Genomic DNA, 27821 nt, shown 5'->3' with positions numbered 1-27821 from the left:
GAAGCTCTTCTTTCTAAAGGAATTCTGCCCCCATAAGTCTGTTTCACTACAATGGGAATCTGTCCAGAAATGAAGGAAATTTAGTACCAATCTAATCTAGCTCTCTGTCTGATACAGGTTCTTTTTGGTAGGGTAATACATGAGGGAATGACTGTGGTTTTGTGGTTAATGCACAGGAATGGAAGTCAGGACTTCTGAGGTCTATTCTTGGCTCAGACAGTGGCTCATGTGTGATCCTGGACAAATCACTTAGATTGTATGCGCATCTGAAGGTCTGTTCTGTACCTCACACACTTCATTAATGAATGTCTGTAAAGAGCTTTGAGAGCCTCAGATGAAAGGCGTTCAATAACTTCACAAGGTTATATTTATTACGATGATTTTTCATTATAAGTTAGAAGACTAAAGAAAGCTGCAGATCTGAACTGAAGTCCTAAGATTTTTTAAACTTAATAATGAATTGATGGCTAATTTCCCACTGCCAGCTGCTGAATTCTTGACCTACACATGGTGCTTGTTGTGTTTTCTCTCTTTTTACCCTGCCTCTCATGGTCCTTTTTGCTTTTGATTATTCATTTATTTACGCTTCCTACGAGTTTATCGAGATCATTCTGAATTTTGTTGCCCTCCTCAGATGTGTTGACTGACCCACAAATTTTGTATTGTCAGCTGCACATTCTTTCCTCAAGGGCACTGATACACAACTGGAAACATCTGTCATAATACTGGCCCCAGCTGGACTCCGCTAGCTTGCTCTGTCCACTTCAAGTTGCTTATACTCAGTGCTTTCTGTATTTGATATTCAAGCCAGTTCTTTGCCCATTCAAATGTCTCACCCTCTGATATCATTCTTATTGTCCTTGCAGATTAGGCTTGTGCTGATGGTTTTGTATAAACAGCCTGAAGTCCTGTAAATTATACGAGCTTCCCGCCACCTCATTTCTTGTTACTGTCTCATGAAATTCACTGATTTCTTAGGCATCAGCTCATTTTTTGGTAAATCTTGGCGGATTAGTTTAGTTAAATCGTAACTTTCAACATGTTCCCCAACTATAACTCCAGGCAGTTTCTCTAGACAGCCCTACAGGCATTTGGTCCCTTAGTTCTGCCTTATGTACCTTCCTATAACCGCCTTGGACCAAATCTGCCCCCAGCTTCCACCATGCAAGCACACTGATTTCCGTGACAATCCATCAGCACACAGCTACTACATTGCCTTCTCTCCAGCCTTTCCGGCCCTGCCCTGTATTTATGAGCCCAGCGCTGCTCTCTGTGCACTAGATTCTGACACCCTTACTCATGTAGAGAACTCCTTGAGTGATTCCACTGACATCAACAGGACTACTCGTGGGATAAGCTGAAATTCCAGATGAGGAAGCGTGGCATGTTCTGGCTCAGTATGAGGAGTGGGTCTATTCAGTGTAAAGAAAGTTTAATTTTTAAAATTGAGTTTTACTAACTGACCTTAGTCCTTGTAAATTATTAAAAATTGTGGAAAGTCTGCACATCAATCTCATCTGCCTGTTTGCTGTCTGTAATGCAGATTAGTAACACCCTATGACATAAGAACATAAGAATGGTCATACTGGGTCATACCTATGGTCCATCTATCCCAGAATCCTGTCTTCCAACAGTGGCCAGTACCAGATCTTCAGAGGGAATGAACAGAACAGGGCAATTAACAAGTGATCTATCCCCTGTCGTCCAGTCCCAGCTACTAGCAGTCTGATGTTTAGAAATACTCAGAGAATGGGGTTGCATCCCTGACCATCTTGGCTCATAGCCATTGATGGACCTAACCTCCAGGAACTTATCTAATTCTTTTTTGAATGCATGACCTCATGCTCAAAGATCAAATCTGAGATCACATTGCAAATCTAGGCAAAATTACTTCTCCAGTGATCTTCAGCTCCTAGTTTTATAGGAAGAAGTCAGGCTTGATTGTTTATACAATCAGAGTCTGTATGTTTGATATATGGTGATTAGGGAAAATGGTCACTGTGTTTGTTTCCAGGCTTTGGAGTAGTTATCAGTTGAGTTACAGCAACCTTAAATTTGACAGCAAAATTGCAGCTGCTGTGTTTGAAAAGCAAAGGAAACGTCTGTGCAATAGAAAAACAATTCTTATGCTCACTAGGACTAAGGTTTAAAGCTTAACTCTTTCCAGTGCTAATTGTCTCTTGTTTTTCTTGCACAGGAACATTTGCTGTAATGTAAAGGTGTCCCCCTTATGGAATTCAAAGAACAGTTCAACATCATTTAACTTCAGCTTTTGTCTATTCTTTTGAAGAAATGGACAACATCACTTTACAAGGCCAAATAGAGAATTCTCCTGTAGACATCGGTAATCTAAATTCCATGCGTCCTGAGACTAAGTAATTTATAAAATTGGATGCCATACAGAAGGTTTGTAATCAGGATAAAGAAGCTTTGGAAAAATAAGTAAACTTTATATTAATAAGACGTTATTTGAATTGCATATTTAGCAAAACCCCACAATTTTTAAATGACAATATGATTATTGTGACTTCCTACAAGATCTCACATAGCATGTCAGCTGTTTGCAAATGGAAAAGAGAAAGGAAGATTATGGTTCAGTCGATCTCCAAATGATCAAAAGTCAATACTGCAGTTTTGTAACTTGTCTCTTCAGAGCCATGCAAAGATGTGAAATTTGTGTCTCTGCAGAATCCTAGGGCTGCTTTGGGTGGCAATAAACAGCTGAATCACGGCTGAGGAAAGCACGACAATGGGAGTTCTCAAATGAGCGTGTGGCAGGAATAGGCCACCACCACCTACTCACTCACGCTAAAGGTCTCCAGGAGGCATTCTCCTGACACCATGGAGATTCTGTTCCTGAAAATGCTTCTGCTACTGGCTGGCTGTTTAGGTTGGCTCTTTTATCACCTCTCAGATCTTTGTGTGGGTGAGAAGAGATCAGTTCAGAACAAGCCGAATTTCATAGTCATTTTGGCAGATGATGTTGGATGGGGGGACCTTGGGGCCAACTGGGCAGAAACCAAGGACACTCCTAACTTGGATCAGATGGCTGCAGAAGGAATGAGGTAAGCCTCAAAGAGGCGCCTGTGTATTTCTGAGTCTTCCATTTACCTGGCGTGTGATACCAAATGGCCGGTGGGCAACAGTAAAATGGACAGAGGTTCTCACTAGTTCTTAATCACAACAGTAAGTGCCAGTGTATCCTGTCTGAGATCCATGTGAGAACCATGCTGTGGACTACCGTGGTCTAATTCATCCTATGCTGAGACCCCACACCTACGGAGGCACGTGTGTCACTTATATCACTCATGCCCTCAAAATAGCAAGAGCAGGGACCTAGCGCCACCAATGGGGTGTGGCTGGGCAGGACACTGGGGGAACCCTGCCTGCTACAGTGGCCTGTAGGATGAAGGTCCAAAAGATATTGCACCTGCCTCAGAATTAGGCAGATTTCCCATGAGTTGGTTGGAGGCAAGGGGAGGGGAGGGAAACTGAGGGGAGAGGAGGAAGGGGAAGGTGATTAAAGCCCAGGAAGCTGAATCAGGAGCTCTGGGCTCTATTCCCAGCTCTGGGTGACCGTGGGCAGTATCTTTTCCCACCCTGTGCCTCAGTGTCCCTCTCAGCAAGATAGGGATAATAATGCTCCCTTACCTCACACAGGGGTTGCGAGGCTGAGCTTTAAGGCTGGCATTTTCAAAGGGGCCTTGGCGGGTTTGGAGATGGGCACCTAGCTTCCATAGGCCTCATTGACAGTTCCAGCTTTAGTGTCTGTTAAACCACTGAAATCGCCAAAAGAAGGGGTGATACAAGTGAACAGTATCCTTCTTATTTATGGCATTGGTCTGCAGGCAGCAGCAAGCCCAAAAGGTGCAGGTGGTGACCCAAGAAAGAATAAGCATTAGGACTGCCTTGGAAAACCTGCCCAGATGCACAGGAAATCAGTGAACATAGCATCCGTGCTTAGAACTTTGGTTGTTTGCAACGTATTTGTTCTTCATGCTGACTGTGGTCAACTTCAGACCAGCGTGGCAGAGAACCTGGGTTCTGACAGCCTAGGAACAGCTGATAGACAAATATTTGCATGAACCAATTGCCTAGGAGTAAAGACTTTTCTTCATTTTAGCAACTATTTAGAGGCAGGACCTGGTTCAAATGAACAAGTCTTGTCTTTAAGGACATTGATAAATACAAGTTATGGTAATCGCGGAGGAAATCATACCATGTCTTTTTGTGTAGAACCCAGAGAGAAATCTCAGCTGGAAAATGATCTTAATATTCCTTTTTACTGGGATATACAATGCATTGTAACAATAACCCTGAGCATCTGCACAGAGCTTTACATTTTCAAAGCTGTTCCCAAACATTAACTATTTAATATGTGGCCAGGATTAGGTAACAAGAATGCACAATTTATTCTCTCTCCAGTTCATTAACTCCTGTTTTAGAAAGGTTAGTGTAGCGGTGTTGCGGTCGTCCCTATCCCTCTGGGTCAGAGGGAGGCCACGCCACCTCACTAGTCACTGGGATCACAGCCTAGTGTCAGGGCATTATTCTTCCAGCCTTCATAACAGGGTGGGATCCTAATAGTCAAGAGGGATGAGGCCCTTGGGCAGGGCTGGGCTAATGAGTAGTTTGTGGGCTCAGGCCTGTAATCAGGCAGCGCAATAAAGCAGTCTGTGAGCTCTAACCCTTAGGCAGGGGAGAGCTAGCAAGCACTCTATGATGGGAAGTCTGCCATCCCAGGGGTAGGGGGGAACAAGCCCACAGGACTACACTGCATCCCAGCCCAGGGCCCTAACAGTGGCGGGGTGTCCCGCCGCTGGGTCAGCGGGGATCCTCTCGCAACATGCTGACCAGCTGTTAGGCCACAACACCACCAAACTGAAGTCTGGTTTCCCTGGGCTGCTTCCTACCAGAGTTCCAGATTGGGCTCCGTGGTCTCAAGATCCTCTGCTTCATTGGGGTATTCAGTTGCCGGCAGTCCCACCAGCTCCTCCCCGGCTTCGGTCCTCTCTCGGCTCCAATGGAGCTAGGGGCTCCGCCTTTTCTACTTCCTGCCCTGCCTCTCAACTTTCGGTGGGAGAGTCGAGCCTGGCCTGACCCTGCCCACCCGGGCAGAGAGAGTGGTTCCTCCCCGTCTAGCTTGGAGGGAGGCCACACTGCCTCACTACAGTTATAAAACCGCATATTTCAAGGTTTAAATCACCCACTCTCGCTATTTAGGGATTAGGGTGAGACCTTCATGGGGGCATTTCACATCTTCCTATTGTAGGGTCCTTGTTCCCTCCTCTGGAGCATCTGGTTGTGGGCCCGGTTGGGACAGGATTCTGAACTCTGTGGATGAGAGGTCTGATCCAGTCTGGCAATTCCAGTCTGGCTCCTATATGAGATAGAAAAAACCTCCTAGATCAGGTACTGTAGTTCGCCTGCCTTCTCCCCAGGACTGCTAGATTGTTCCCTGCACTATATTTTCTAGTGCTTTGTCCTTTTGAGGTTCTTACCTAGGATTTCAGTCCTGTGGGGTATTTGGCAGTTGGTGCATGGAACTGTGCAGAGCTGGGGCTGCTCAGAGAATGATTTCCCAGAATTAAATGGAGAAACCTGACCGATGGAGCCAGTGTGTGGTTAACCAGAAGTGGGACAACAGCCTCAGATCAAGGCAGGCTGAGGAGCAGTGCTGGCTGCTTGAGAAAGGCCTCAGAAAGCTTGGGGGGAAGATAAGTATGATCTTGGGCTCCGATATAATCTGTGGGTGTTTAGTGGAATTTAAACACATGCTGAAGTGTTGTCCCAAATTGGGACAGTTTCCAGTATCAGGTCCTTGGTGCAGAGGGAAGTTGGTTCTGGCGATGGGGAATAGACAATAGAATTTAAGGAGATGACCCAGCCATGTATTCCAGACAAGACAAGTCTCTCACAATGCTGTTGTGGGTGTGAGGAGAATGGTCTGACTGTGAAGATACAAAGTAGGCGTTAGGGAAGTGGTGGGCCTGATATTTAAGGACTGAAATGCCCAGGGCCACACTGAAAAATGCATCTGCACTTGTGCATCTGATTGCCTGTGCCTCGCTAGGAACCCCCTCCCTTCCTCTTGGGCGAGAGCTGTGTCCCCGTCACCGCCAGGCTGGGTCACAGCACTTCCCGGTCTCTGAATGGAGAACCAAGAGAGAGGCTCCAGCTGGTACACAGTGCAGCTGCCCAGCTCCTCTAGAGTATAAGTTGTGGGGAGCACATCAAGTCCACTTCTGCCACCAGGCCGGGGCATTGGTCCTTCTCTTCAAAGCATTTAATGGAGCAGCTCCCCACTGCATTAGAGAGCACAGCTCCATCAATGAACTGCTGAGACAGTTGCCCTCCTTTGGAACAATGCAGATCATGAAGCGCGTGAAAGCCAGTGACAAATCCGTCTCATTTGAAGGGCTCTGGTTATGGATGAATCTGGAATCGGATGGGCTTTCGGGAACCCTGCAGAACCTTCCTACTTGATAAAGTGTCTCCACCATATAATCACAGTGACGTTCCCAGCATCAGCCGCTCCCTGTTCCTACTCCCTCTCCAAAACACACTCTGCTCCCAGCAGAGCTTACCATGCCCCAAAGAGGGAGAAGAGCAAGAGACACCATGACATCCACTCAGGGCTTCACTGTTGCCAATTTCCTTTGTGCAGAAGGTGCTCAAATGCTAAGGGGATGGGTGGCAATTTGAAACCCAGATAGACTCATGGCAGTTTGAACAAAGAACTCAGCTATCGTCAGGCAGCTGAGCATCTCACTGGCCACTAACATGGACAATATGCCATTTGCACTTGTGGTAAGTGAATGGCAATCACGTTCCATTTACCTAGGGAGGTGGTGGAATCTCCATCCTTAGAGGTTTTTAAGGCCTGGCTTGACAAAGCCCTGGCTGGGATGATTTAGTTGGGGATTGGTCCTGCTTTGAGCAGGGGGTTGGACTAGATGACCTCCTGAGGTCCCTTCCAACCCTGATATTCTATGAGTCTATGTGTATGTTTGTTTGCAGCCCTGGGCTCCTCGAACAAAGCCCAGCATGTGGGAACATGTCAATTTTTGCCAGCTAGCAGGGGTAGTTTTTGCAGCTTTTTGTCAGACGTTCCAGTCACAAATCCTAAGGTACGTTCTGCCTCTTTCTCTTCTAGATTTGTGGATTTTCACTCTGCTGCATCCACTTGCTCCCCATCCCGTGCCTCCCTGCTCACAGGAAGGCTCGGTATTCGCAATGGAGTGACCCACAACTTTGCTGTCACATCAGTGGGTGGCCTCCCCCTCAATGAGACTACGTTAGCTGAGGTTCTGAAGGAAGCAGGATACATCACCGGGGTAATAGGTAATTAATGCACTGCGGAAAGCTCACTGTTGTTCTGTTTTGCAATTCATTATGTAGACAATGGTAAACAGGGCTCAGGGCCATAGGTGCTGGAACAGACGTACTGGAGGTAGCAGCCCCTGGCTTGAAGTGGTTTCCATTATATACAGTTTGGTTCAATGGCTCTCAGTAGCCCCCTCCATAAAGATTGTTCCAACACCTCTGCTCAAGGGACACAGGATGGACCGTGGAGCTAATTTGTTGGCTCAGGTCCAACCGACGCTGGGAGTGGCTGCAAGTGATTATTACCACTTAGGTTGTACACTCTGGGGGCGTGGGGGGGGGGTGGAGACTGTATCTGCCTCTGTGGTCTGTGCAGCACCTTGCACACCTGACTCTGCTTGGGGCTTTGGAGTGCTACTGTAATAGAAGCATTAAATAACGGTGATGGCTGTTCTGCGGAGGGAGCTTGAGCATCACGTCTAGGTCATGTCTAGGTCATGAGAAATATCATCTCGTTTGGCACTAAATGACCAGCACCTTTGCTGGCAGTCACAGCAGCTAAGTCAAACCTTGAAATACGCCGTGAAGACTGACTCTTCATTCACCTCCAGGATTGGTCCCTTCTGGGTTGGCGTTGAGGCACGTTGGCAGAATGGTCCAGGGGCAGGTTGAACTATGTGGTTTCCCTGGACCTTCGGCCAATATATATTCTCCAGAGGACTTTCTGCCTGTATCTCTCTCTCTCTCTATATCTATCTATCTATATTTTTATTTCTTCAATATTGTGAAAATATATACAGGCGCCCATCCTCTGCTTGGGATTCTTTTCCCTACACTGAAACCCGTGCATTCATTAAAGAAGAACTTAAAGGATGTTTTTTTTCTGACTTTTCACTTTTTCTCTTTCTCTTTTTGCAGTTCTATGATGTTTTTAAAAAAATTGCCTTTTTAACTGTGTATTTTTCTGGGTGGTTACATCATGATGTGAACTAAATTTCTGGCTCCCTCCAAAATCTAAATGTGTGAATTGTTTAACTTCAGAAAAGTGTTTTTTCCTACATATAGTAACATTTAATCAAAGTATTAGCATGCGGAATGGTTCTGTGCCCACAGACCCAAATATTCCTTGATATAATACCCTGTGCTAACACGAAAAGCTATGTTATGTGTTATGTCAATAGTTCATGAGTTTCCAACTCCCTACTGCAAGCATATGGAGCGCTCGACCAACTTCCAAGGGAGACATTCTAGTGCATCAGATCAGTCATCTGTGGATAATGAATAAAACATACACTTTCATTCGGAGCCATTGAAATGCAATGAAAGAAAGTCACAAAAACCGGAAAATTCAGTTAGTTAAATGCAGTTTGCCATTTCTTTACATTGACTTACATGCAAAACTATTCTTTGACTTCAAAGGTGGTTTTGCATGCAAAATTATGGCAGGATATGGGCCAGAATAGCTAAAGCTTCATAATTAAACTGTTGGTCATCATGTGGGGCCAAATTGTGGTAGGGCCTGAGAATATAGTGCTTGATCTTCGAAAACACATATGTGGCAATTCAGAGGAGGAAGCCAAGAATGGACCATTCAGAACCTCTTAGAATATCTTGTCTTTGAAAACTGAATGTCTGGCAGAACCTTGGTAAGGGTTTAAGGATGAGCGAGACTTGAGAAAACGTAAGAATTGTTTTATGAAATTCCTCTGAGATCTAACACCCTTATGGAATGGATCCCTTGGCAAAATGGCATGCTTTAAACAGGCCCTGCAAAGACAGCGACTCTTGTTGCTGGATTAAAATGTCAGGCCCTGGACACTGTATGTAATTTCTAGTACCTGCGAAGTTTACCTTCTGAAAAGACTTCCTATTGCGTCCACGCAGGTAAATGGCACCTCGGACATAGCGGCCTCTATCATCCCAGCTTCCGTGGTAAGATTTTGTTGTAAAACCCAGCATGGGTTTTTGTTTCCCACTGTCCCTTTCTCTTTTTAAACCCATTCGCCTCCTTCCTCGTAATTGCCCTCAGAGAGGGAGGAGCAAGCAAGGAGCAGGCTCCTCTGTCAGTCCCCCTGTAGGTCATTAGCTGCCAGAGGAGTTCTGCTGCCCTCTCCCGCAGCAGCAGGAGGGGTTTGCGGGGTGGTCAGTGACTTGAATTCTCCGTGGAGGGAGTAGCTCTAGTTATTGGGTGGGAATGCCTGTTGCCCTGCTCCCATGGGCTTGCAGAGTGGGGGGCCGCAGTTTATGAGGTGTGAATTCCTTTTGGTAGCCGAGGTGGAGTAGGGGATATTTGTGCTCTGGATTGCCCTGTGTTTAAGTTCACACTCAGGGCTGCTCCGACTGGGGTTGGTGGAGTTATCTCTGGGGTGGAGTTGACCCCAAAAGTCCATCTTCACTTGGAGGAAAGGCCAGCGCTGCGGTCAATTTGTCCTTAAAATAGAGTCCCTCTTCTTGTGCTATTTACTCGGTCTAGCCCCCCATTAACTCCATAGTAGAGCCCTTTAAAAAGAGGACCATGTTGGGGAAAAAAACACAGGAAAGTACAAACAATGAAGTCTCAATGGATCCTTGTCCTGTTATAACATGAGCTAGATCCCTGAACCTTCAGTAAGACCTCCATGGAGCCCCATGGGTGTGAGCATTCACCTGCATGGTCTGTGTGAAGGAGAGGTGTCTAAGCCAGTGGTTTTCAAACCTTTTTTTCTGGCAACCCAGTTGAAGAAAATTGTTGGTGCCCGTGACCCTATGGAACTGGGGATGAGGGGATTGGGGTGTGGGAAGGGCTCAGGGCCGGGGCAGAGGGGTGAGGTGTGGGGATGAGGGCTATGGGGTGGGGCCGGGAATGAGGCGTTCAGGCTTTGGGAGGGGGCTCTGGGCTGGGGCAGGGGTTTGGGGTGCAGGAGGGGGTCATGGCTCTGGGCTGGGGGTGCAGGCTCTGGGCTGGGGATGAGGGGTTTGGGGTGCAGGAGGGGGTCATGGCTCTGGGCTGGAGATGAGGGGTTTGGGGTGCAGGAGCAGGCTCTGGGTTTGGGGGTCTCAGGGCTGGGGCAGGGGGTTGGGGTTCAGGAGGGGGTCATGGCTCTGGGTTGGGGGTACAGGCTCGAGTGGGGCTGGGGATGAGAGGTTTGGGGTGCAGGAAGGGGCTCCAGGTTTGGGGGGGACTCAGGACGGGGCAGGGGTTTGGAGTGTGGGAGGGGGTCTGGGCTCTGGGTGCAGGCTCTGGGGTGGGGCCGGAGAGAATCATAGAATCATAGAATATCAGGGTTGGAAGGGACCCCAGAAGGTCATCTAGTCCAACCCCCTGCTCAAAGCAGGACCAATTCCCAGTTAAATCAGAAGAGGGGTTTGGGATGCAGGAGGGGGCTCTGGGTTTGAGGGGGGGCTCAGAGCTGGGGCAGGAGATTGGGGCATGGGGTTGGGGCATGGCCTTACCTCCGGTGGCTCCTGATCAGCGGCACAGCGGGGTTGCTAAGGCAGCTTCCCACCTGTCCTAGCACCACGGACCGCGCTGCACCCTGGGAGCGGCGAGCAGCCGGTCCAGCTCCTAGACGGAGGCGCGCAAGCAGCTCTGCATGGCTCTTGCCCGCAGGCACCGCCCCCTGGCCAGCGGGCGTACGGAGCTGGTGCTTGGGGTGGGGGCAGCGCGTGGAGCCAGATGGCCCCCCCGCCTAGGAGCTGGGCCTGCTGCTGGCCGCTTCTGGGGCACAGCACGGTGTCGGAACGGGTAGGGACTAGCCAGGCAGCACCGCGGATGAGACTTTTAACGGGCCGGTGCTGACCAGAGCTGCCGCGACCCAGTGCCTTACCTTCCGTGACCCGGTACTGGGTCATGACCCACACACTGGTCTAAGCAGCTGTTTTGCCTAGAACTGACCCTGTTCCCGTCCTTGTGTTTGTAAACTCAGCAGCAACAACTGTGTAAACAGTGTATAAAAGGCAAATGGCCACAGCGGGCAGCTGCGGACACGCTAACGCGCTTGTTTGGATCCCAGGTTTCGACTATTACTTCGGGATCCCCTACAGTCACGACATGGGTTGTACTGACACCCCAGGTTACAACCTCCCTCCCTGTCCGGCATGCCCTCGACACTCTGCGACCACAAGGTACAGCTTCTCCGGTGGGGTGGAATGGAGTCTGGGCTTTGATGGGAGCAGGTGTAAGTAGGATTTCACGTGATGGCATCTCCCTCATGCTAAGTGTCAGAGCTGAATGGAAAACGTTTTCTAATCGATCCCAGGAACAGAGAAATTGGCAGGGGTTGTAAAGATGAAGGGTTTGAATGAATGTTCGCTGCGGTCTCCTCTCCCCTTGCTCGGCCCCAGAGGGACCATCCCCTCTTACCCTGCAGTGTGTATAAAACACAGCAGGTTTGGGGGGCCAAGCTGGTTTGGGGGCGCCTTCACTCTCCTCCCCTGGCGTCACAGCACTGCTCCCTCAGGCCAAGGAAACCCTGAGGAACCTGTCAGTGCTCCTTCATGCACCAGCCAGAGGAGGTGACCAGAGAGCAAGACGAAGGGCCCTGGCCAGCTCCTGCTGAAGTCAGAGACCAAACAGGGTCCCTGGGAGGGAAGTGGTTAAGACACTTGTTTGGGACACAGGAGATCTGGGCTCAGTTCCTGGCTCTGCACAGACCCCCCCCAGTATGATCTTGGGTAAGTCTCTCAGTCTGTCTATGCCTCAGTTCCTGTCTGTTGAGACTATAATCTCTCCAGGGACTATCCCTTACTGAGTGTCCATCCAGCAAGGGGCCCTGAGCTAGGCTGAAGCCTCCTGGTGGTCCCGTGGTAACAAAAATGTGTTCGCTCTCCCGCAATGGGAGGGGCTGGTGAGGGACTGAGTTCAGATCCCCTCCAGGGCTGTCTGTCTCACAAGTGCGGCCAAACCCGAGAAAATTGAGGCTTGATTTCTGGCACAACGAATGCAATGGCAATAACTGAGACTGGGCCACATTGCGAATGGACCCCACTGACGTCAGGGCACAAGCAGACCTGCTTCCTTCATTCAGAAAGCCTCCCTTGTTACTAATGGAGTCTCTTGGTTTCTCTCCAGCAGCCAGGGGAGAGATTGTTACACCAAGGTGGCTCTTCCTCTCTTCGAAAACATTACCATCATCCAACAGCCTGTGAACCTCACTGGCTTGGCTGCAGAGTATGCAGAAAAAGCAACTCAGTTCATCCAGCGCGCAAGGTAAGGCTGCCCCCCGAGACACCACTTTGCAGCTCTGTCTCTGCAGAGCTTGGGGCAATGTCCAAATATTGGTGGCATCCTGCTACTGCTACCAGTTACTCTATTAGCTCAAGTGGCCGAGGTCTGCGGGGTGGATCTAAACATCCTCACCCTGCTGATGGCCTGTGGAGCGGTAAGTAGGATTTCACGTGATGGCACTGCAGTTTTTGTAGTTCACGTTTTTAAAATCCTCAGAAATTGCGTGCAAAAACCAACATTAATAGAAGGTTATGGTTGACAAGTCAAGCACTCATAAGTTAGGCTATGCCCGAAATAGGATTGTCTGTGCAACCTTAATTTAATCCCCTTGTGCATGTCCATTACGATACAGTCTTTGATAACATGATCACATACTAGGGAACCCTGCCTCATTCAGTGCCCAGGATGGACAGTGCTCTGGGGCTGAATCAGGGCTGTGTAATGAAGCACACTGTTGTGTGTAGGACCCCTGCCTCATTTGTAGCAGAAGCTGGAAGGTGTGTAGCGAATGAGGCATATTGTACGAAGAGAAAAAATAGTCCCATGATTAATGCAGTTGAATGTTGCCCTGGAGAATTGGATTCTATCCCTGCCTCTGCTACAGAGTTCCTGTGTGATGCTGGGCAAGCCGCTGGCCCCAGACTTTTCACAGGTGGTCACTAACGGTGTGTGCCTCATTGTATGGGGGGCAGACTTGAGAGCCTGTGAAAATAGATTGTGTAATGCATGTGAAGCACTCACATACTCTAGTGCTGAGCACCCAGGAAAAGCCCATGAGGAAATTATTAATGCTGTCTTCAGAGCAGCGTTCAGTAAATGAGCCATATGGAGCGATGAGGATAAAATAAAAATATTGAATACCTGCTCACTCCGGGAGCACCGCCCATCCTGTGCGCGGACCGAGGCAGGGGCCCGGTGGGAAAAATAGTGTGTGACCACGTCATTAAAGACTGTGTCGATATGCGTATGCGCAAGGGGCTTGAGTTAGGGTTGCCCAGGCAGTCTAAATTCTGGCAGCTCCTACCTGTAGAGTCTTTGACTTTGCAACTGTAATAGTCTTTTAATAGAGTTGTGGTTATGCCTGCCTTGGGCTGGTCAGGGTGCGGGTTTGATGGGCCTGCTTCACGGGGGAGCCCCAGCTGCTGCTGAGAGGACGCCACGTGCCGGATTCTCGCTTTCCCCCGTGATTCCCCTATCCCCCTCCCTTCGCTCCCACGTTCCCCTCCCCCCTGCCCTATTCCACCCCCCTTTCCTTCCCCACTGCCTCTTCCTACCACCCCGTCACCCCCTTCCCTCATTTCCTTTGCCCCCCGCCCTTACCCAGCCCCACTGCTGGCACTCTCTGTTGCACGGGAAACAGGAAGGCTGCCAGCACACAGAAGGGGAACTCAACTGGTACTAGGACCAGGAGGCAGTGTTCAGCTGCCGAGTCAGCAGAGCCTAGAGCCAGCCTCCTTTAGCTGGGCAGCTCTGCGCTTGCAGAAATGGGTGGATGGGGGAGTGGCATGTAACCCCATGTGCCCCCCCGTGCCTCACCTCTGTTTGGCAGCGCAATCCCTCCCCAAAACTGCACCCCTGGTCAGCCCCCCATGCGGCATCCCTTTGCTTCCCTGCCATAGGGAAGCACAGGAATTCTGCGGAGGTGGGTGGGTGTGTGCGTTTTCTGTGGGCGCGCAGTCACTCAGAAGCCCCCCAGGAGTATGTTGTGTGTGTATAATTTCCTAGGTTTTTGAAAAAGCAAATGGCATCATGTGAAATCATATGGCTCCCTAGATGGGTAATCAGCAGGGTTAGAACCTTCAGATGCACGGCACAGACCTTTGCCACTTGAGCTAACGGACTAACTGACAGCAGCCGTAGGTTGTCCTCCTCTATGTGGGCAAGCACTAACGGGGGATAGAGCACACACTTTGCCACCTGGGTTCACAGCTGTTTGCTGCCAGCAGAGGAATAGTGGAGACTCAGGAATCTTGGGTTCAATTCCAGGTTCTGGAGGGGAGTCTGTTTAGAGGTCACAGACTTTGTCGCTCTGACCCAGCTTGACCCTTTCCACCCTCTGGTATTTCTGAGAGCAGAATTCGGTGTAGTAGTGGGAAATGAGTTTGCATTTCTGTTGCTGCTGCCAGAATAGTTGATGGTACCATCTCACTGTCCTGGAGTTAACAGGAGTGTAGCAGTGAGAGTTTGCAGGCCTGGAGTCTTAGGCCCAGCTCCCCAGAGGTATTTACGATCCTAACTCTTATTGAAATATGGGAATTAGCGACCGACGGACCTATGTGAAACTGAACCTAAGTGTGTCATCAGAGTGAGCGGACCTCCCTCTGCAAATGTACAGGGAGTGGATCTGTGGAGTAGAAAGTTTCTGTGGAGTCACTTTTCAAAGCACTCTTCAAGGGGGAAAAGGCTGCTAGCCACAAAAGAATGTTCTGCAGGGCTCGAAGTAAAAGTGTTTCTGTCTTCAGCGCATCTCCTGTGCAAGGGTCATGTGTGCTTACAGATAAGATTTTTTGGAAAGGTCTAGTCTTTTAATCTATATTTGTGTAACAGACATATTGAGGGCCAGGCTGCATTCTGAGAGCGAGAGGGGGCTTAGCCACACGTGCTATAAAATCAGCATTAACTGGGGAAGCACAGGAAAGGGAGGGTTGTTACGGGACCAAATACTGCAGCTCTTAAGGCTCGATTCTGTTCCCTCCCAAAATTCCCACTGCTGTCAATCAGAGTGGGGTCCTCCTCAGTTCGCACATAAGCAAAGCTCCCAGTGAGTCCAGCGGAGATTCAGGGGGCCATGGAAATTAGAGGTGGAACAGGCCTTTATAGAGTCCATCCTGCAGGGGCTAGCGCAGGGCTTTGTCCAGGCTGGCTGTGAGGCCCTGAGTTGGCAGTTACCAATGTCACCATTCCCCTCGGGTCTCCCCAAAGAGCTGAGGGCACCTCACAGGATCAGGCTCTGAAAGACCCCTGCAAGGGTGCCTCCCTTGCTCCCTTTAGAAGCCCAGTCCACAGTCTGTTAGACCTCCTCACTAGGACATGGCCCAGCAACAGTCAGCCTAGGTCTCCCTTTTTTCACCCCACCCCTCTGACCTCACCACCTCCCAGGCAGGTCCCACAGTCCAGTGGAGACCCTGGGCCAGGGTCACCTATATGCTCTGGCTGCTTTGGGCCACTCCAGTGATGCAAAGAAGCCTCATTTAACCAGCCAGGAGAGTTGGGTTTACAGCTACTTTGAGGCCCTGGAGAGGAGTTTGAGGCCACTGGTGAAGGTGGCCCTGGACTAAGGTGCCCTCCAGAGGAAGAGAGCTGCACTTTTGTCCTAGTTAATGGAACCCCATTCTGAGAGGTAGCAAAGGGTGAGAGCTGCAACAGGGGAGACTGCAGGCAGGAGACAGCTGCAGGCACATTGCAGGGAGAAGGAAGCCACCAGCAGGAGTTAACCAGGCTCTGTGGGAGAAGAGCAGGCATCTCCTGCATTGGGAGCCACTGATGGCGAACAGGTGGCTCCTATTCCCCCTAATTAAAGGGGCACTCCAGAAGGAGATGGGTGGGGGAGAGAGGCCAGGGGAAATGTTTATCAGGCTGGGTGAGAGAGGGGCACAGTCTATTGCTGTGTGTTTGTACTGGGGCGGGGGGTATGTTGTTTGTAGAGCAGGCTCTGTGGAAAGGGAAGCTTTTAATTTGAGATGCAAAAGCCTGGTGTGATTCTCAGAGTCTTATCTAGCCCAAGCTGGGGGGGCTTCTGCAGAGCTCTGTCTGGGTTGCAGGAGAATTCCTCTTGGGAGGAGTGACAACTCCCAGTATTAAATAGCCACCCCATATCTGCGATAAGGGTAGTTGTTTGTATCTGGTAGGACTCTAAGTGTTGCGGTGGTGGGGAAAGTGGGGCTGACGGAGCATCTTTTGAAAGGAGGCAGTGTATAGCATGTGGGCTGTGTGGACCAAGGGCAGGACCCAGCTCCTCCCCACAGTGTGGATAGAGCCTAAAACCACAGCAGGGCTAGATTCACATAGTGTTTGAACTCTCTCCCCACTCTGGCATCTGTGCAGGGCTGGTGACAGCTGAACTGCAGGGGTCCCATGCTGCTGCCAATGTAAGTGAGCTTGGCTCAGGACCCCTCACTGAAGGGCTAAGCAGGCCCATACCCTTTACTGATCTCAGAACATACACTCAGGGCCTGATTCTCTGTTGCAGTAAGGCCCCTCTGCCCTGCTTGGCTACTGTAAAGGTGCTTTAAATATGTAAAGCAGCCCCCTGAGAATCTCCCTTCAACTGGGAGCCGGTTCCTATTGTCCATCAGTTTGTCACTGTCACTTTTACAGACCAGCTTTCTGCATGGTGTGAGGCTGGGCAGATGCTAAGTAGTCATCAAACAGACACGGCTGCTGCGGAGCCTAATTCAAAAGAGCACTAGAGTGCAAAGTTCAGCTGTGTGTGGCAGATCTCGTCCTTCTCCCACTGAACCAAAGGGAGTCAGGCCATTGACTTCAGTCAGAGCAGGGCGTGACCTTCTACAGGGATACTGGTGCCAGAGATTGGAAAGGGGATTTATGTCATGTGTAGCTAGCCTCTTTCTGTGCAGTGAGACCCGGAGCGTTCTGGTGCTAGTAGCATGGGCTGGCCCTGAATCTGATTCTCTTCATACCAGATCAGCTGCTGGGGCAGGATCAAACACCCCTGAGTCAGAGCTGGAGGCCAGGCTTCCTCTGGATCCTGCCAGGGCAGTAGGAGAAAGCAAAACTGTGTTCCAGAAGCCTCGGAACTGCTGGTTGCAGTTGATCCTTCTCCGCAAGCTGCCAGTTGCTCTGGGGATGCAAAAGGGGATCCTAGAACCATTCCCCTGCCCTAGAACAAACTGGCAGGGCCCTGGCATCCTGTTGTCAGGCACAAAGAAGAGCCTGTCAGTTCAGTGCTGGGTCTGCCTCACTCATCAGTGACAAAGTCTGAGCCTGAACTCTGACCAGCCTCAGATTGTGGTGTCTAAACCAGGGAGCGGTAGTATTGACATACCTTAAACATGTATTTTCCAGGGCAGTTTCTGCCCCCAGTTACCTCTGTGCTAATCTGTTTTTTATCTGTCACCTTGGTATCCAACCCTCATTGCAGTCATGGCGTGAGAGTAACTAGAATCTGCTACAGTACTGGTCTTGCCTTGTATCTGCACCCATTTTAGGAGCACCAATACCCCGAACTGAGGCTTGCTTGTGCGCGTAGCTAACCCCCAGCTGGTTCACATGCATCAGGGCACCTGTCTACCTGTGCAAAAACTTGGGTGCCCTTTGGAAGGCTTGTCCCTGAATTGCTGCCCTGATCCCGTGTGACTGTTTTAGAAGCAGCTGCACTGTGCCTGGTCTTACACATGCAGGGTTAATGGAAAAGCTTTTTAACCACTGTCTAGATATTTGGGGGAAATGTTTCATTATCTGCTGAGAACTGGATTAAACAGGTTGCTGTTCAGAGGCAAAGTCCAGTTTGGCTGCTGCCGCTTAACTTTTAAATAGTTTAGTTTGCTATGGTTCTTCTTTGCCTGACTCTCTCACATTGCTAGACAATGGCAGAACACTAGGTGTGTCGGCTATACTTTGTTTAGCTAGATGTGTCAAGGCTGAGCAGCTCATGACAGTGAGATTCAAATCCGTCCAGGGACACAGAACCGAGGGACTGAGAGGTACAAAGTCAAAGGATTTTTATTCTAAAAGTCCCACCCATGAGTTATGAATTAAATATGTATTTTTTGCAGAATCCTCATGGAGTGTGGATGCAAAAGGCAACCGGGATTCACAGCTGAGTGGACGGGGGATGAATCCGGTTATTTCTGGATTCCTTCCCCAACTCCTATTAGAAACATTGTACTCCTGCTGTTTGGGCCAGATCCAAACATGCTCCCTCATGCAAAACTCCAATTGATAACTCCAGTGGGCTAAATTATTAACATTATTGTGTGTGTTGTGGTAACACCTAGAAGCCCCAGTCCTGGGTCCCATTGTGCGAGGCGCTGTACAAACACAGAACAAAAAGACCTGCTCCTAAGATCTTGATTTACTTTCACCAGTATTCCCTAGATATGAAGTCAAGGGAACTGTGAACATGCTTTAGTGCTAAAAGGGTGAATAGTTTTGCGTGAAATTTTGCTGCAGTGTGGTACCTGGGTTTGCAGAGATTGCTTTTCTAGAGCCTGTTTCAAGCTATTCAGAAAACGAGGTCCTGTTGAGTAGAGCGTCTAGGTGTGGGTGTGTGAAAATGGCGGTATTCGCCTCAAATTCAATTTAGACCCCGCTCAGAGTAGCTGGCTGGGTCTGTCAAAACAATTGGCACTGAAGCAGTTAACAACACTGATACTGGAAATTGTCCTTACTTAAAGTTTCAGAGGTTGATGCCCTGTTGAAATAAAAGGGATGGTTCCCATCTTCCCCCTGAGCTATTGTTTCAGGCTCCCTGCAGACTCAGGAAAATAGTATCGCATCACCCCACAGAAAGAAAGTGATTTTTTTCCCCCACAGCAGTAATGGCTAGACACGTATATGCATATTTTAATTACAGCTAAATTTTGTACAGGAATGTAATAGCCCAACAACAAAGTGCAATAGGGTGTGGCACTTTGGCTGGCTCCAGCTACGCTGTGGAATAAAAAGGCTATTCAGTGAGCTTTAGGATTGACTAATGTTTTCACTCGGTGTGGGAGACGTCCTCTAGGCCAGTGGTTCTCAAACTTTTGGACTGGTGACCCCTTTCACATAGCAAGCCTCTGAGTGCGACCCCCCCCCTTATAAATTAAAAACACTTTTTAATATATTTAACACCGTTATGAACGCTGGATGCAAAGTGGGGTTTGGGGTGGAGGCTGACAGCTCGCGACCCCCCCATATGAGAACCCCTGCTCTAGGCAAAGGAAGGAAACATAGGCCGCAGGGTGGAAACGTGCTCTGCTGGAGTCATGGTAGCATCTTAAATCTTTTAAAATTTGATCAGGCTCTGGTTCGGCAACAGAGGCACAGACTTGCAGGGCTGGGAATTAGCGAGGCAGACTGCAGTGTCCTTCGGTGACTTCCAGCCCTTTGTTTGACATGTGCGCTCGCGCACAGACGCGTCACTGGGATGACCCAGTTCCTCCCGATCACTTGTCATCCCGCCCTTCCCTTCACAGGCCCCTGAGGAAGAGCGGGCCTCTTTTGAGGAGATAAATATAGCCTGTAAACAAGAAAACAGGATGTGTCCACTGGCGATTGAAAAACAAACGTCAAGGGGGGACGATCAGCAGCCCGGTTTGTTTGATAACAAGATTCTCCTCTAAACGTGCTTTGTGAAAAGTTGAATGCATGCGGTTTGCAGCTCTGAGACACCACTGTCCTGCTGACGTGGTTGTTTCCCTCTGTGTTTTAATCCTGTAAAATTACTTCCTGATGCAGCGGGGTCCGGATCTTACCTTGGTTTTCTGCAGGGGAATGAAAACAAAGGGAAACACAGTAGATTGCAAAGCACTTGGCAGTCCCAGTCGTACACATGGGAAACTGAGGCACAGAGAGGCCAATGACTTGCTTATGGTCATACAGGGTGTCTGGGGTGGTGCAGGAAGTTGAACCTGGGGCTCCCAAGTCTTAAGCTCATGGCCTAACCTCATTATCATCCTCCTCCTCAGATGGCCCCAGAATCTCTTGAAGGGAAGGAGAGTTGAGCCTCCCTCCAAAACTCTGTAATTCCCCTTACCCTTAACTCTGCAGTCATGGGGTCTGGTGGGGTTGGGGGGCAGAGCCGTGGGAATTCTTGCTGAAGTCGAGATTACAGAACAGAATGGCCCTCTCCTACGCAGGACTGACCATTTGAGGGAAAACTCCCACCATCCCCCTAGCATGGTACAGCTCCACCAAGTGGAGGAGCTAGTTTTCAGAGTCAGCCCCCAGAGCAGAGTAAGAGGATGTGGTGGTAGAAACAGCAGTGCCTGGCCTAGGCTAGCACTCCTGCTCTAGCTAATGGAGAGAGAGCTCCTGGATCTGCAGCCAGAGACTTCCCTCAGATTGTCTGCGCTGGCAAGGCCCTAGGTGTGGCCCCTTTGGGTCAGGTTTGTGGCATGTTGGCAGGGGGAGGGTGGAGGAAGCTTGCATTGCGGCTGCTGAACCTGTTCTGCGGATTGCTGGGGGACTGCAGGCAGCCAGGAAGGAGAGACTAGGCCTGGAAGGCAGCCAAGCTGTGAGTGCATCTGACTGCCAAGAAATGAGCTTAGGAAGTGAAATCGGGGCGAGGAAACAGCCCCCGCGCTCCCGGGTTCCTCAGGCGGGGCCAGGAGCGGTGGTGGATGCAGCAGGCGCTTAGCAACTGGGGGAAAAGCAAATAAAATTCTGGGATGCATGAACAGCGCCAGGGAAAAACTGACTCTCGCCCAGTGACAGGAAAGAATGAGGCTTTGGGACTTCGTGCAGCTGCTTGACTCCAGGGCAGGTGCCGAAGCTGCTTGAACCCACCTGGGAGGCAGGTTTGCTGGCCTCTTCCTTGTGCTTCGCCTCTCACATAGATTTTATCTGCCGAAAAGCCTCCATCCCTCCCCCTCCCTGTCTGCTCCTGTTGAGGGTGGGAGGGCAGGCGGGGCTGATCCAGCCAGGGCCAGAACCCGGCTTCTGAGGCATGCACAGTGAATCCAGGTGTGCAGCCCCCTGCTACACCATCCCAGCGGCAGGAATGGCCAGTGCAGAAAGGTGGGTGAGGTCAACCCTCTGCCCGGGCCCTGTTTGGGAATCCAACGCTGCTGTCTGCGCTAGGCTGCCTCAGTCTGTGTGTCGAAGTTTGGGGCTTTGCCTGGGCCCTGCCCCATGGCATGAGAGAGTGTCTGCTTCCACTCCATGCACCCATACAGGGCTGGGTGCTCGCCAGCCCTTAGAAACAGGTCCCCTTCCTGGGCTTGACTGCCTGCCATGTTTATTACCGCGCTGATCGTAGCTTGCACTTGCTCTGATTATTGACCCTAGGAGAGCGGGGAGATTTGCGGGCCTGGAGTGTGAAGTACCTGACTGGGTGACTTTGGACTTACTGTAATTTGCCTTGAACGGCCTTTGGACCAAAGGGCTGGAGACAAAGAGGGAGAGATCAGAAAGAGACGCTGCTTAGGGGAGCATGTGTACTAAACCTGAGGCACAGAGACCCCCTGTATCAAATCCCCTATCTTGTTTGCTCATTCCTGCAGAGGAGGGGCTTCTGCCTGGAACAGGGATGCAGGGCTGGGTTCATCTGGACCTTTCCTTTGCTTCTGAGTGGTGTTGGGTTTGCTCTCTCAGGAGGCTGTAACCAAAAATCGTGGAGGGACAGAGCCTGTTTGCTTGCCTCATGTGACTCCTCCTGTTAGCCCCCAGCTCCCTGTCCTGTGCTCCAAGAACTTCTCCTCCCTTGCAGGGAGCCCAGCACCGCCATGCCCTGGTGCAGGCTGGATTCCCAGCCCAGAGCTCTCTCCTCCCAAGCTGCAGGTGCTGAGAGTCCTGGGAGCAAGGTGCTGAGCCCCAGGATGAGGGGCTGTGCGTGGTAGAAAGGGGTAAGAGTGTCGTCTTTGATTGGCCACAGCAGGTTCTGTCTAACCTTCCTCAGCTGCGAGAACAGAGGCCTATGAGGTGAAGCCACAAGACTCCAGCTGAGTTCAGGGCCCCTAGGCGCTGTACAAACCCAGAGTGAGAGGGAGCTCACAATGTTAATAGATAAGGCAGGTGGACGGTGGGAGGGGGAATGGAGGTACCAAGTGGTGAAGTGACTTACACTGGGGACCCTTGCGCATCTCTGACAGAGCCAGAATAGGCCCCAGGTCTCCTGGGTCCCAGTGCAGTGTCTTACCCACTGGTGGCCTTCTGTAAAAGTTCCTTCTGCATTAGAGATTGTGAAAAACCTTTCCCCCTGCCCTGCCCTCCGTGCCCAGGCTCTGCACTCTCCCCACGCCTTTCTCATAACCAACGTGCTAAACACACTTCCTGTGTTTCCTGTCTAGTGAAAGCGGACGCCCGTTCTTCCTATACCTAGCGCTGGCCCATATGCACGTGCCCTTGGTCCTCGCTCAGCCTCCCTCCAGCTCTTCATTCCCTGGGCCATACCGAGCCAGCCTGAGGGAGATGGATGCCCTGGTGGGACGGATAAAGGACAAAGTTGACGGCTGTGGGAAGGAAAACACATTCCTTTGGTTCACAGGTGAAGCAATAAAACCAGCTCCAGTAACAGCAGATCATCTCGATAACTGACATTTACGTACTGCTTGGATCCGCAGGCAAGGCGAGGGCTGAAGGAGAAAGGGGTGAAGGGCATCCACGTGCAAATGGGAAGCCGTCTTGGGGACGGCCCTCGCATTGTGTTAGAGGCTGAAGTGGGGCTTAATTTGGGGGGTGGGGACTTGTTCATGGCCTCTGCACAGGGGAGTGGATTTCATCCTCCATGAACTCTGTTCCTTTGTATTCATCTGCGTTAAACAGTATTAAAGCCACAGGCCAAGCTCTGCTCTCAGTTATTCTGGTGTGAACTGGGAGCTGCGGCACCAGTGTAACCGAAAGCAGGATCTCTACTGGTCTTGTTTCTTCCATTCCTGTTAGCCTGCCTGTCTCACGTTCCCCTGCCGTCTTTGTTGAATCCCCTTCCCTGGCCCTTCTGTAGAGCAAGGAGAACCCAGGATGAGGGGCTGTGCGTGGTAGAAAGGGGTAAGAGTGTCGTCTTTGCATGGGAAAGCCCCATGTAATCCAAAATATCGGGGAGGGACAACAGGGGTGGGGAATAACCCTCTCCTGGCCAAGTGGGGTTCCAGGGAGATGGGGAGCAATGGGCAAGAGGAGCTGCAGGCACAATATGGACTGAGGAGATGTGGTCGGTTGCATGCCCAGAGCGATACTCAAAGCTGGATTGTTGAAAATGCTGATTGGTGCCTGGCCTCAGGTGAGACCCAGCAGACACCACTGAGAGCAACACGGTTACTCTGAGAAACTGGCTTTCAGGCCCACCCTGAAACTTGGGGACTCCTCTTGCCCTTGAAATTGGGGGGGTGCAGGGAATGGAGGCCGGGATCCCCAGAGCGTGTCCTCTGGATTCTCCTGTTGGTCAGGCCCTGCCTGAGGTGCCGGTCCGCTGGCACTCAGATACCGTGCAGATGGGGGCAGTAAATTTGCCTGGATAGGTCAGATTCACCCACCTTGGGGTGTTGCTAGGGAGGCTGAACTCCCCCACTGGCTTTATAGGCAGGGTTTGGGCCTCACAGGGCTGTGCTGCTCTGTCAGACTCAGCAACGATCCCTTCTGTCAGGCAACTTGTTTTCCAACCGCCTCCCCACCCCCCACCCGCCCCAAGCTGACCCACTTCAGGCAGGCGGATGAACCTGGACATCCGTGTCTACAAATTAAACCTCAAATCCCCGTTAATTAAAAAACCCAAATCCGCTCTTGCTGAGATGCCTCCCTAATGAGGATGTCTTGCTTCATTGCCATTCCGATGACAGGAACAGCTCTGCGGCTCATTAACGCCAAATTGCTATTGTCCTCCCCCCTCTCCCCTCCCTGTCTTAGACTCAGTCTCCTGAGTGGAAGTTCAGCCCCCTTGAGAAAACATGGTCCTGTTATTTGGAAATAACCTCCATTGTCAGCCATTCAGTCAGTCCTCATTCAAGCGCCTGCCGAGGTAAAAAGCCATCAGGTGCTGGAGAGGAGGAAAGCAGGGGATTGGTTGCCTCTTTAAAGGGTGTATGAGCTTCCCCATGGGGAGCAAATATCATCTGCAGCAGCTCCCCACTTACCCCTAAACATCAGGGGGCTCTGTCTGGAGCACCTTCGATTGAGAGAGGCCACCAGATAATCTGCTCCGTGGAAGCTGTGTGAGATTGGGCCACTCTCACTCAGTTTCCCAGGTGGAAATCAGAGTAACGCTTCATTTTGATGGAACTGATCTGAGTTTTTGCCCTAGGGATGGAAGCTGGCTTCTCTCCCATGGCCTTCATGGTCTGATTCGTTCGCTGTGTTTCAGTCCAACTTGTCTGTCTCTGGCTGTTACTCACCAAGATGTTTCTCTCTCCTCCAGGAGACAACGGCCCTTGGGCTCAGAAGTGCGAGCTTGCAGGGAACGTGGGCCCATTCTCCGGGGCATGGCAAAGGCAACGAGGTAACCGACAAGGCTGCTTGCGAGGGTGTTAGCATCTTGGTAGCCATCACATGTGACCAGCTGGGAGCGGGGAGGGACCTGCTCCTGGAAGGCCCTTGTTCAAATCTGGCCACCAAGCAGAAGGGAGAGATAGGATACTTCCCTGCCTCTGGCAGAGTTCACTCCCAGCTGTCTGGCTACTGCTGCACCATCTCTGCCATGGATTGATTTACCTGCGGAGCTCCAATTTCTGAAGAGCAATTTTCTTGCCTTTAGAATGGACCAGCTAGTACGAAATGGCAGGTGTTTCCCCAAAATGTCATGGGGCATCAGGCTGAATTAAGGCAATCCGGGGCCCTGGACACACATGCCCATGGAGCTTCCTGGCCCCGCCCCCATGCCATGGCCCTACCACTTCTTATGGAAGCAGCAATCTTAAGATGACTGGAGAAGTTTGCGCCTCTTGGAGCTATTGTCTTAGGCTGTCTGCAGACTCAGGCAGGTATTGTTCACACATGGCTCACATTTCAAGCTTTTCTCTTATTGCACAATAGTTGCAAACATAATTTTTTAACTGACAGTCCCTGGATCTGGACCTATAGTGTCATATACTCTAGCTTCTAGTTCCATATAAAACTATAATCTGGCCCTGACGAGAGATGCATATACAAGGACTTCAAGCCCACCCAGCTCTTGAGGTGACCCAACGGAGACCTGTGCTCTGACTATGCTGAGAATTATTTAGAGCTTGGCTTTTATTGTCCTGGAAGCGCTGAGCTCCCACTGACTTCTGCAGGGGCCAGGGGTGCTCTGTGTTTCTGGAAATCAGGCCTGTAAGTGTGTGTCATTGTAAGCCCTCAAATCTAACTGTACGGAGGTGGGGTTTTAGTGTTTGCTGTCTCCGGGGGAGCCATCTGTGTGGTGGCTTTGATCATTTACACAGAAGCTGCCAAAAGTCTCCAGCATGACTCAGGTGTTTCCCGCTTCTGCTTGTGTTACGCACTGTGAACGTGTGTCGGGTTACATTTCCCCATTTGCTCCAGGACGGAAGGGGAGGGGGCAGCGGAGTGAGGCAACATCTCTTTCCTCATCTGTTTCCTGACATCTTCCAAATATAGTAGAGGCCCGGCGGAAACTGCTGTGGGATTCTGAGAAAAGGCTGCTGTGGGCCTGGCCAGCCAAACAAGGGGCACTCCCTGTTCCTTGCATCTTTTTGCAATTCTTGCTTGGTAATTTTTTATCACTTTTTTTTTCCTCTCTCCGTCTCCACCTCCTAAAAATCAGCAAATTGGGATTGTATTTCTCTTCTTACCTAATAAAAAAATAAATCTTTAGCAACAGCCCAACACACCTATGAGCAACCAAGCCTATGATAACAGGTAGCCTGGCACCCACTATCAACCCTATAACAACAAACCGGGGCTAGCAACCCACTGCTCACAGACAACCCTACAGACCAGACCTCACAGAAAGGGGAGAAATTCCATAAGGATATAGAAACACCTGTCAGGAGCAGTGATTTTTAAAATCCCACATCTTAAACTGGATGCAAAAAAGGAATATTTATAGATATTTCAAAGTGAGAAAAGTGCCGATGTGACTCTAATATCTTTGTTTGTTCTATAGCATCTCAGTCCTATAGGTGCTGATCTCTCTTCTATTGCCTCAGGTCTCTTTTGGGTTCTTATGGATGTGGTTTGCCTATCTTGACATCCCCAGAGCATGTGATCTGTCTGCCTGTTTTAGACTGCCGCCCATCAGTGTCGTACCTGAGCCCCTTCCACATAAAATCAAAAGCAATAGTGAAGTGCCTGCTGGACTTCATGATGTCTCTGCTACTTCTCCCTTTTTGGGATCAAATCTCTGCTTGGGAGAGGGTGTTTGGGATTTTTTGGGTAGAGGTGTAGGGGAACAAGGGAGGCTGTCAGTGTGGTGAGTGTCATTCCTGTGGTGACCAGGCTTTTTAAATGGGTTGGGTGAGGCCTGAAACTAGCTGGCAAGTTTACAAAAGAGCAGTACAGTGTAGCTACTCTGATCTGGAGCCTGGGGTAACTTGGCACCCAGATCTATGGGTTCTCGGTCACTAGATGAGCCTCTCCATGAGATGAGCTCTGCACAGCAGAATAAAAGCTTTCCCTCTCCTCTTCAGCAGCCCCCAACCCCTTGGGGAAACTGTCTCCCTGTCTCTGGCTGGGTGGGCCCTTAGCTGTTACACCTGAACCCCTGGAAGGGCTGGTACTGCAATGGAACCCTGATGTCTCCATGGCGATGCACCTGACGCATGAGATGGTGCTGGAGGTGTGTTGAATTTGCTAAGGAAGGAAGCAGCGGACCCACCATCACCCCTCCCAGGCATGTGGGGGCGGTGTCCCCCTTGCACGGTTCCCCCTGTTTTGTACCTCTCCTGGGAGTCGCACTGAAAGGGGGAGCAGTGCCGTCTCCCCGCTGGAAACGTCCTAGTTTTTGGCCTATCATTGGGATGGATTTGTTATTACTTGCAAGGGAATGTTCTGTTCTGTCTGGTGTCAAGTTTTTGTGGAAAGCCTTGACCTTTGTAATTGGATGGCATCACATAATTGTGCAACCTTTATCACTGAGAAAAATCCATGTGGATTTGTTTCTTTTGTTTTGCTTCAGCGTAGTGTTTACTACTGCAAATGTCACCCTGAACCTGTCAAAAGGCTGCTCTGGCTTCCTGTGTAAGTAAAGCCACCACAATATGTGGTATGGGTAGCACACCTAGTAAATATTCCTTGACTCTCTCCTGCTGCCTGCTATGACTCATTACAGGTTTGTATACAAATCACTTGATCTTACTGTGTCTCAGTTAACCCAGCTGTAACTTGGTACAAGAGAACCGTTATTTAAAAAGCACAAGGGCCTCTTTTTATTTGGACTACGGAGGGTCAAATTAAAGATCTGTTACAGAGGCTGATTTAAGCAATAGATTACTGTACATGCCACAGTTAATTCTGCAATTTTGTATTTGAGTTCCTTCAGAACTCTTGGGTGATACCATCTGGTCCTGGTGACTTATTTAGGCTAGTGCTCTAGCCAGTGGACTATATTTCCTCCCTTGCTAGAGGTAGACCCAGGTTTGTTGGGAAATGAACTAGTGGGTAATTAAGAGTAGGGGAAATTGTTTGTGATGTGGTCAGAAGGGATTTAGTTTTAAGTTGCAGGTATGTGTTTGTATGTATACATCAGCAATCTGGA

General features: G+C 50.1%; 1 protein-coding gene across 13 annotated transcripts in view; it reads left to right on the top strand.

Moving 5' to 3' along the window:
- Positions 1 to 27821, top strand: part of ARSG (arylsulfatase G) — a 91511-nt gene that overhangs the window by 33067 nt on the left and 30623 nt on the right. For 9 of the 13 annotated variants that reach the window (XM_084648565.1, XM_084648564.1, XM_084648575.1 and 6 more), the window contains exons 2-9: positions 2198 to 2406; positions 2689 to 3065; positions 7157 to 7344; positions 9211 to 9258; positions 11319 to 11430; positions 12377 to 12514; positions 22486 to 22682; positions 24546 to 24626. In XM_084648565.1, the coding sequence (XP_084504691.1) occupies positions 2842 to 3065; positions 7157 to 7344; positions 9211 to 9258; positions 11319 to 11430; positions 12377 to 12514; positions 22486 to 22682; positions 24546 to 24626 (988 nt within the window). In that variant the 5' untranslated portion in view covers positions 2198 to 2406; positions 2689 to 2841. Of the gene's footprint in view, positions 1 to 2197; positions 2407 to 2456; positions 3066 to 7156; positions 7345 to 9210; positions 9259 to 11318; positions 11431 to 12376; positions 12515 to 22485; positions 22683 to 24545; positions 24627 to 27821 lie in introns of those variants that run through there. The other 4 variants (XM_084648566.1, XM_084648567.1, XM_084648568.1 and 1 more) reach the window with 4 other exon arrangements.

The sequence above is a fragment of the Lepidochelys olivacea genome, assembly GCF_965140295.1.
Source record: "Lepidochelys olivacea isolate rLepOli2 genome assembly, chromosome: 14".
Lineage (NCBI taxonomy): Eukaryota > Metazoa > Chordata > Testudines > Cheloniidae > Lepidochelys > Lepidochelys olivacea.
The sequence above is the reverse complement of the archived record's forward strand: the minus strand, read 5'-3'. Positions and strand labels throughout refer to the sequence as shown.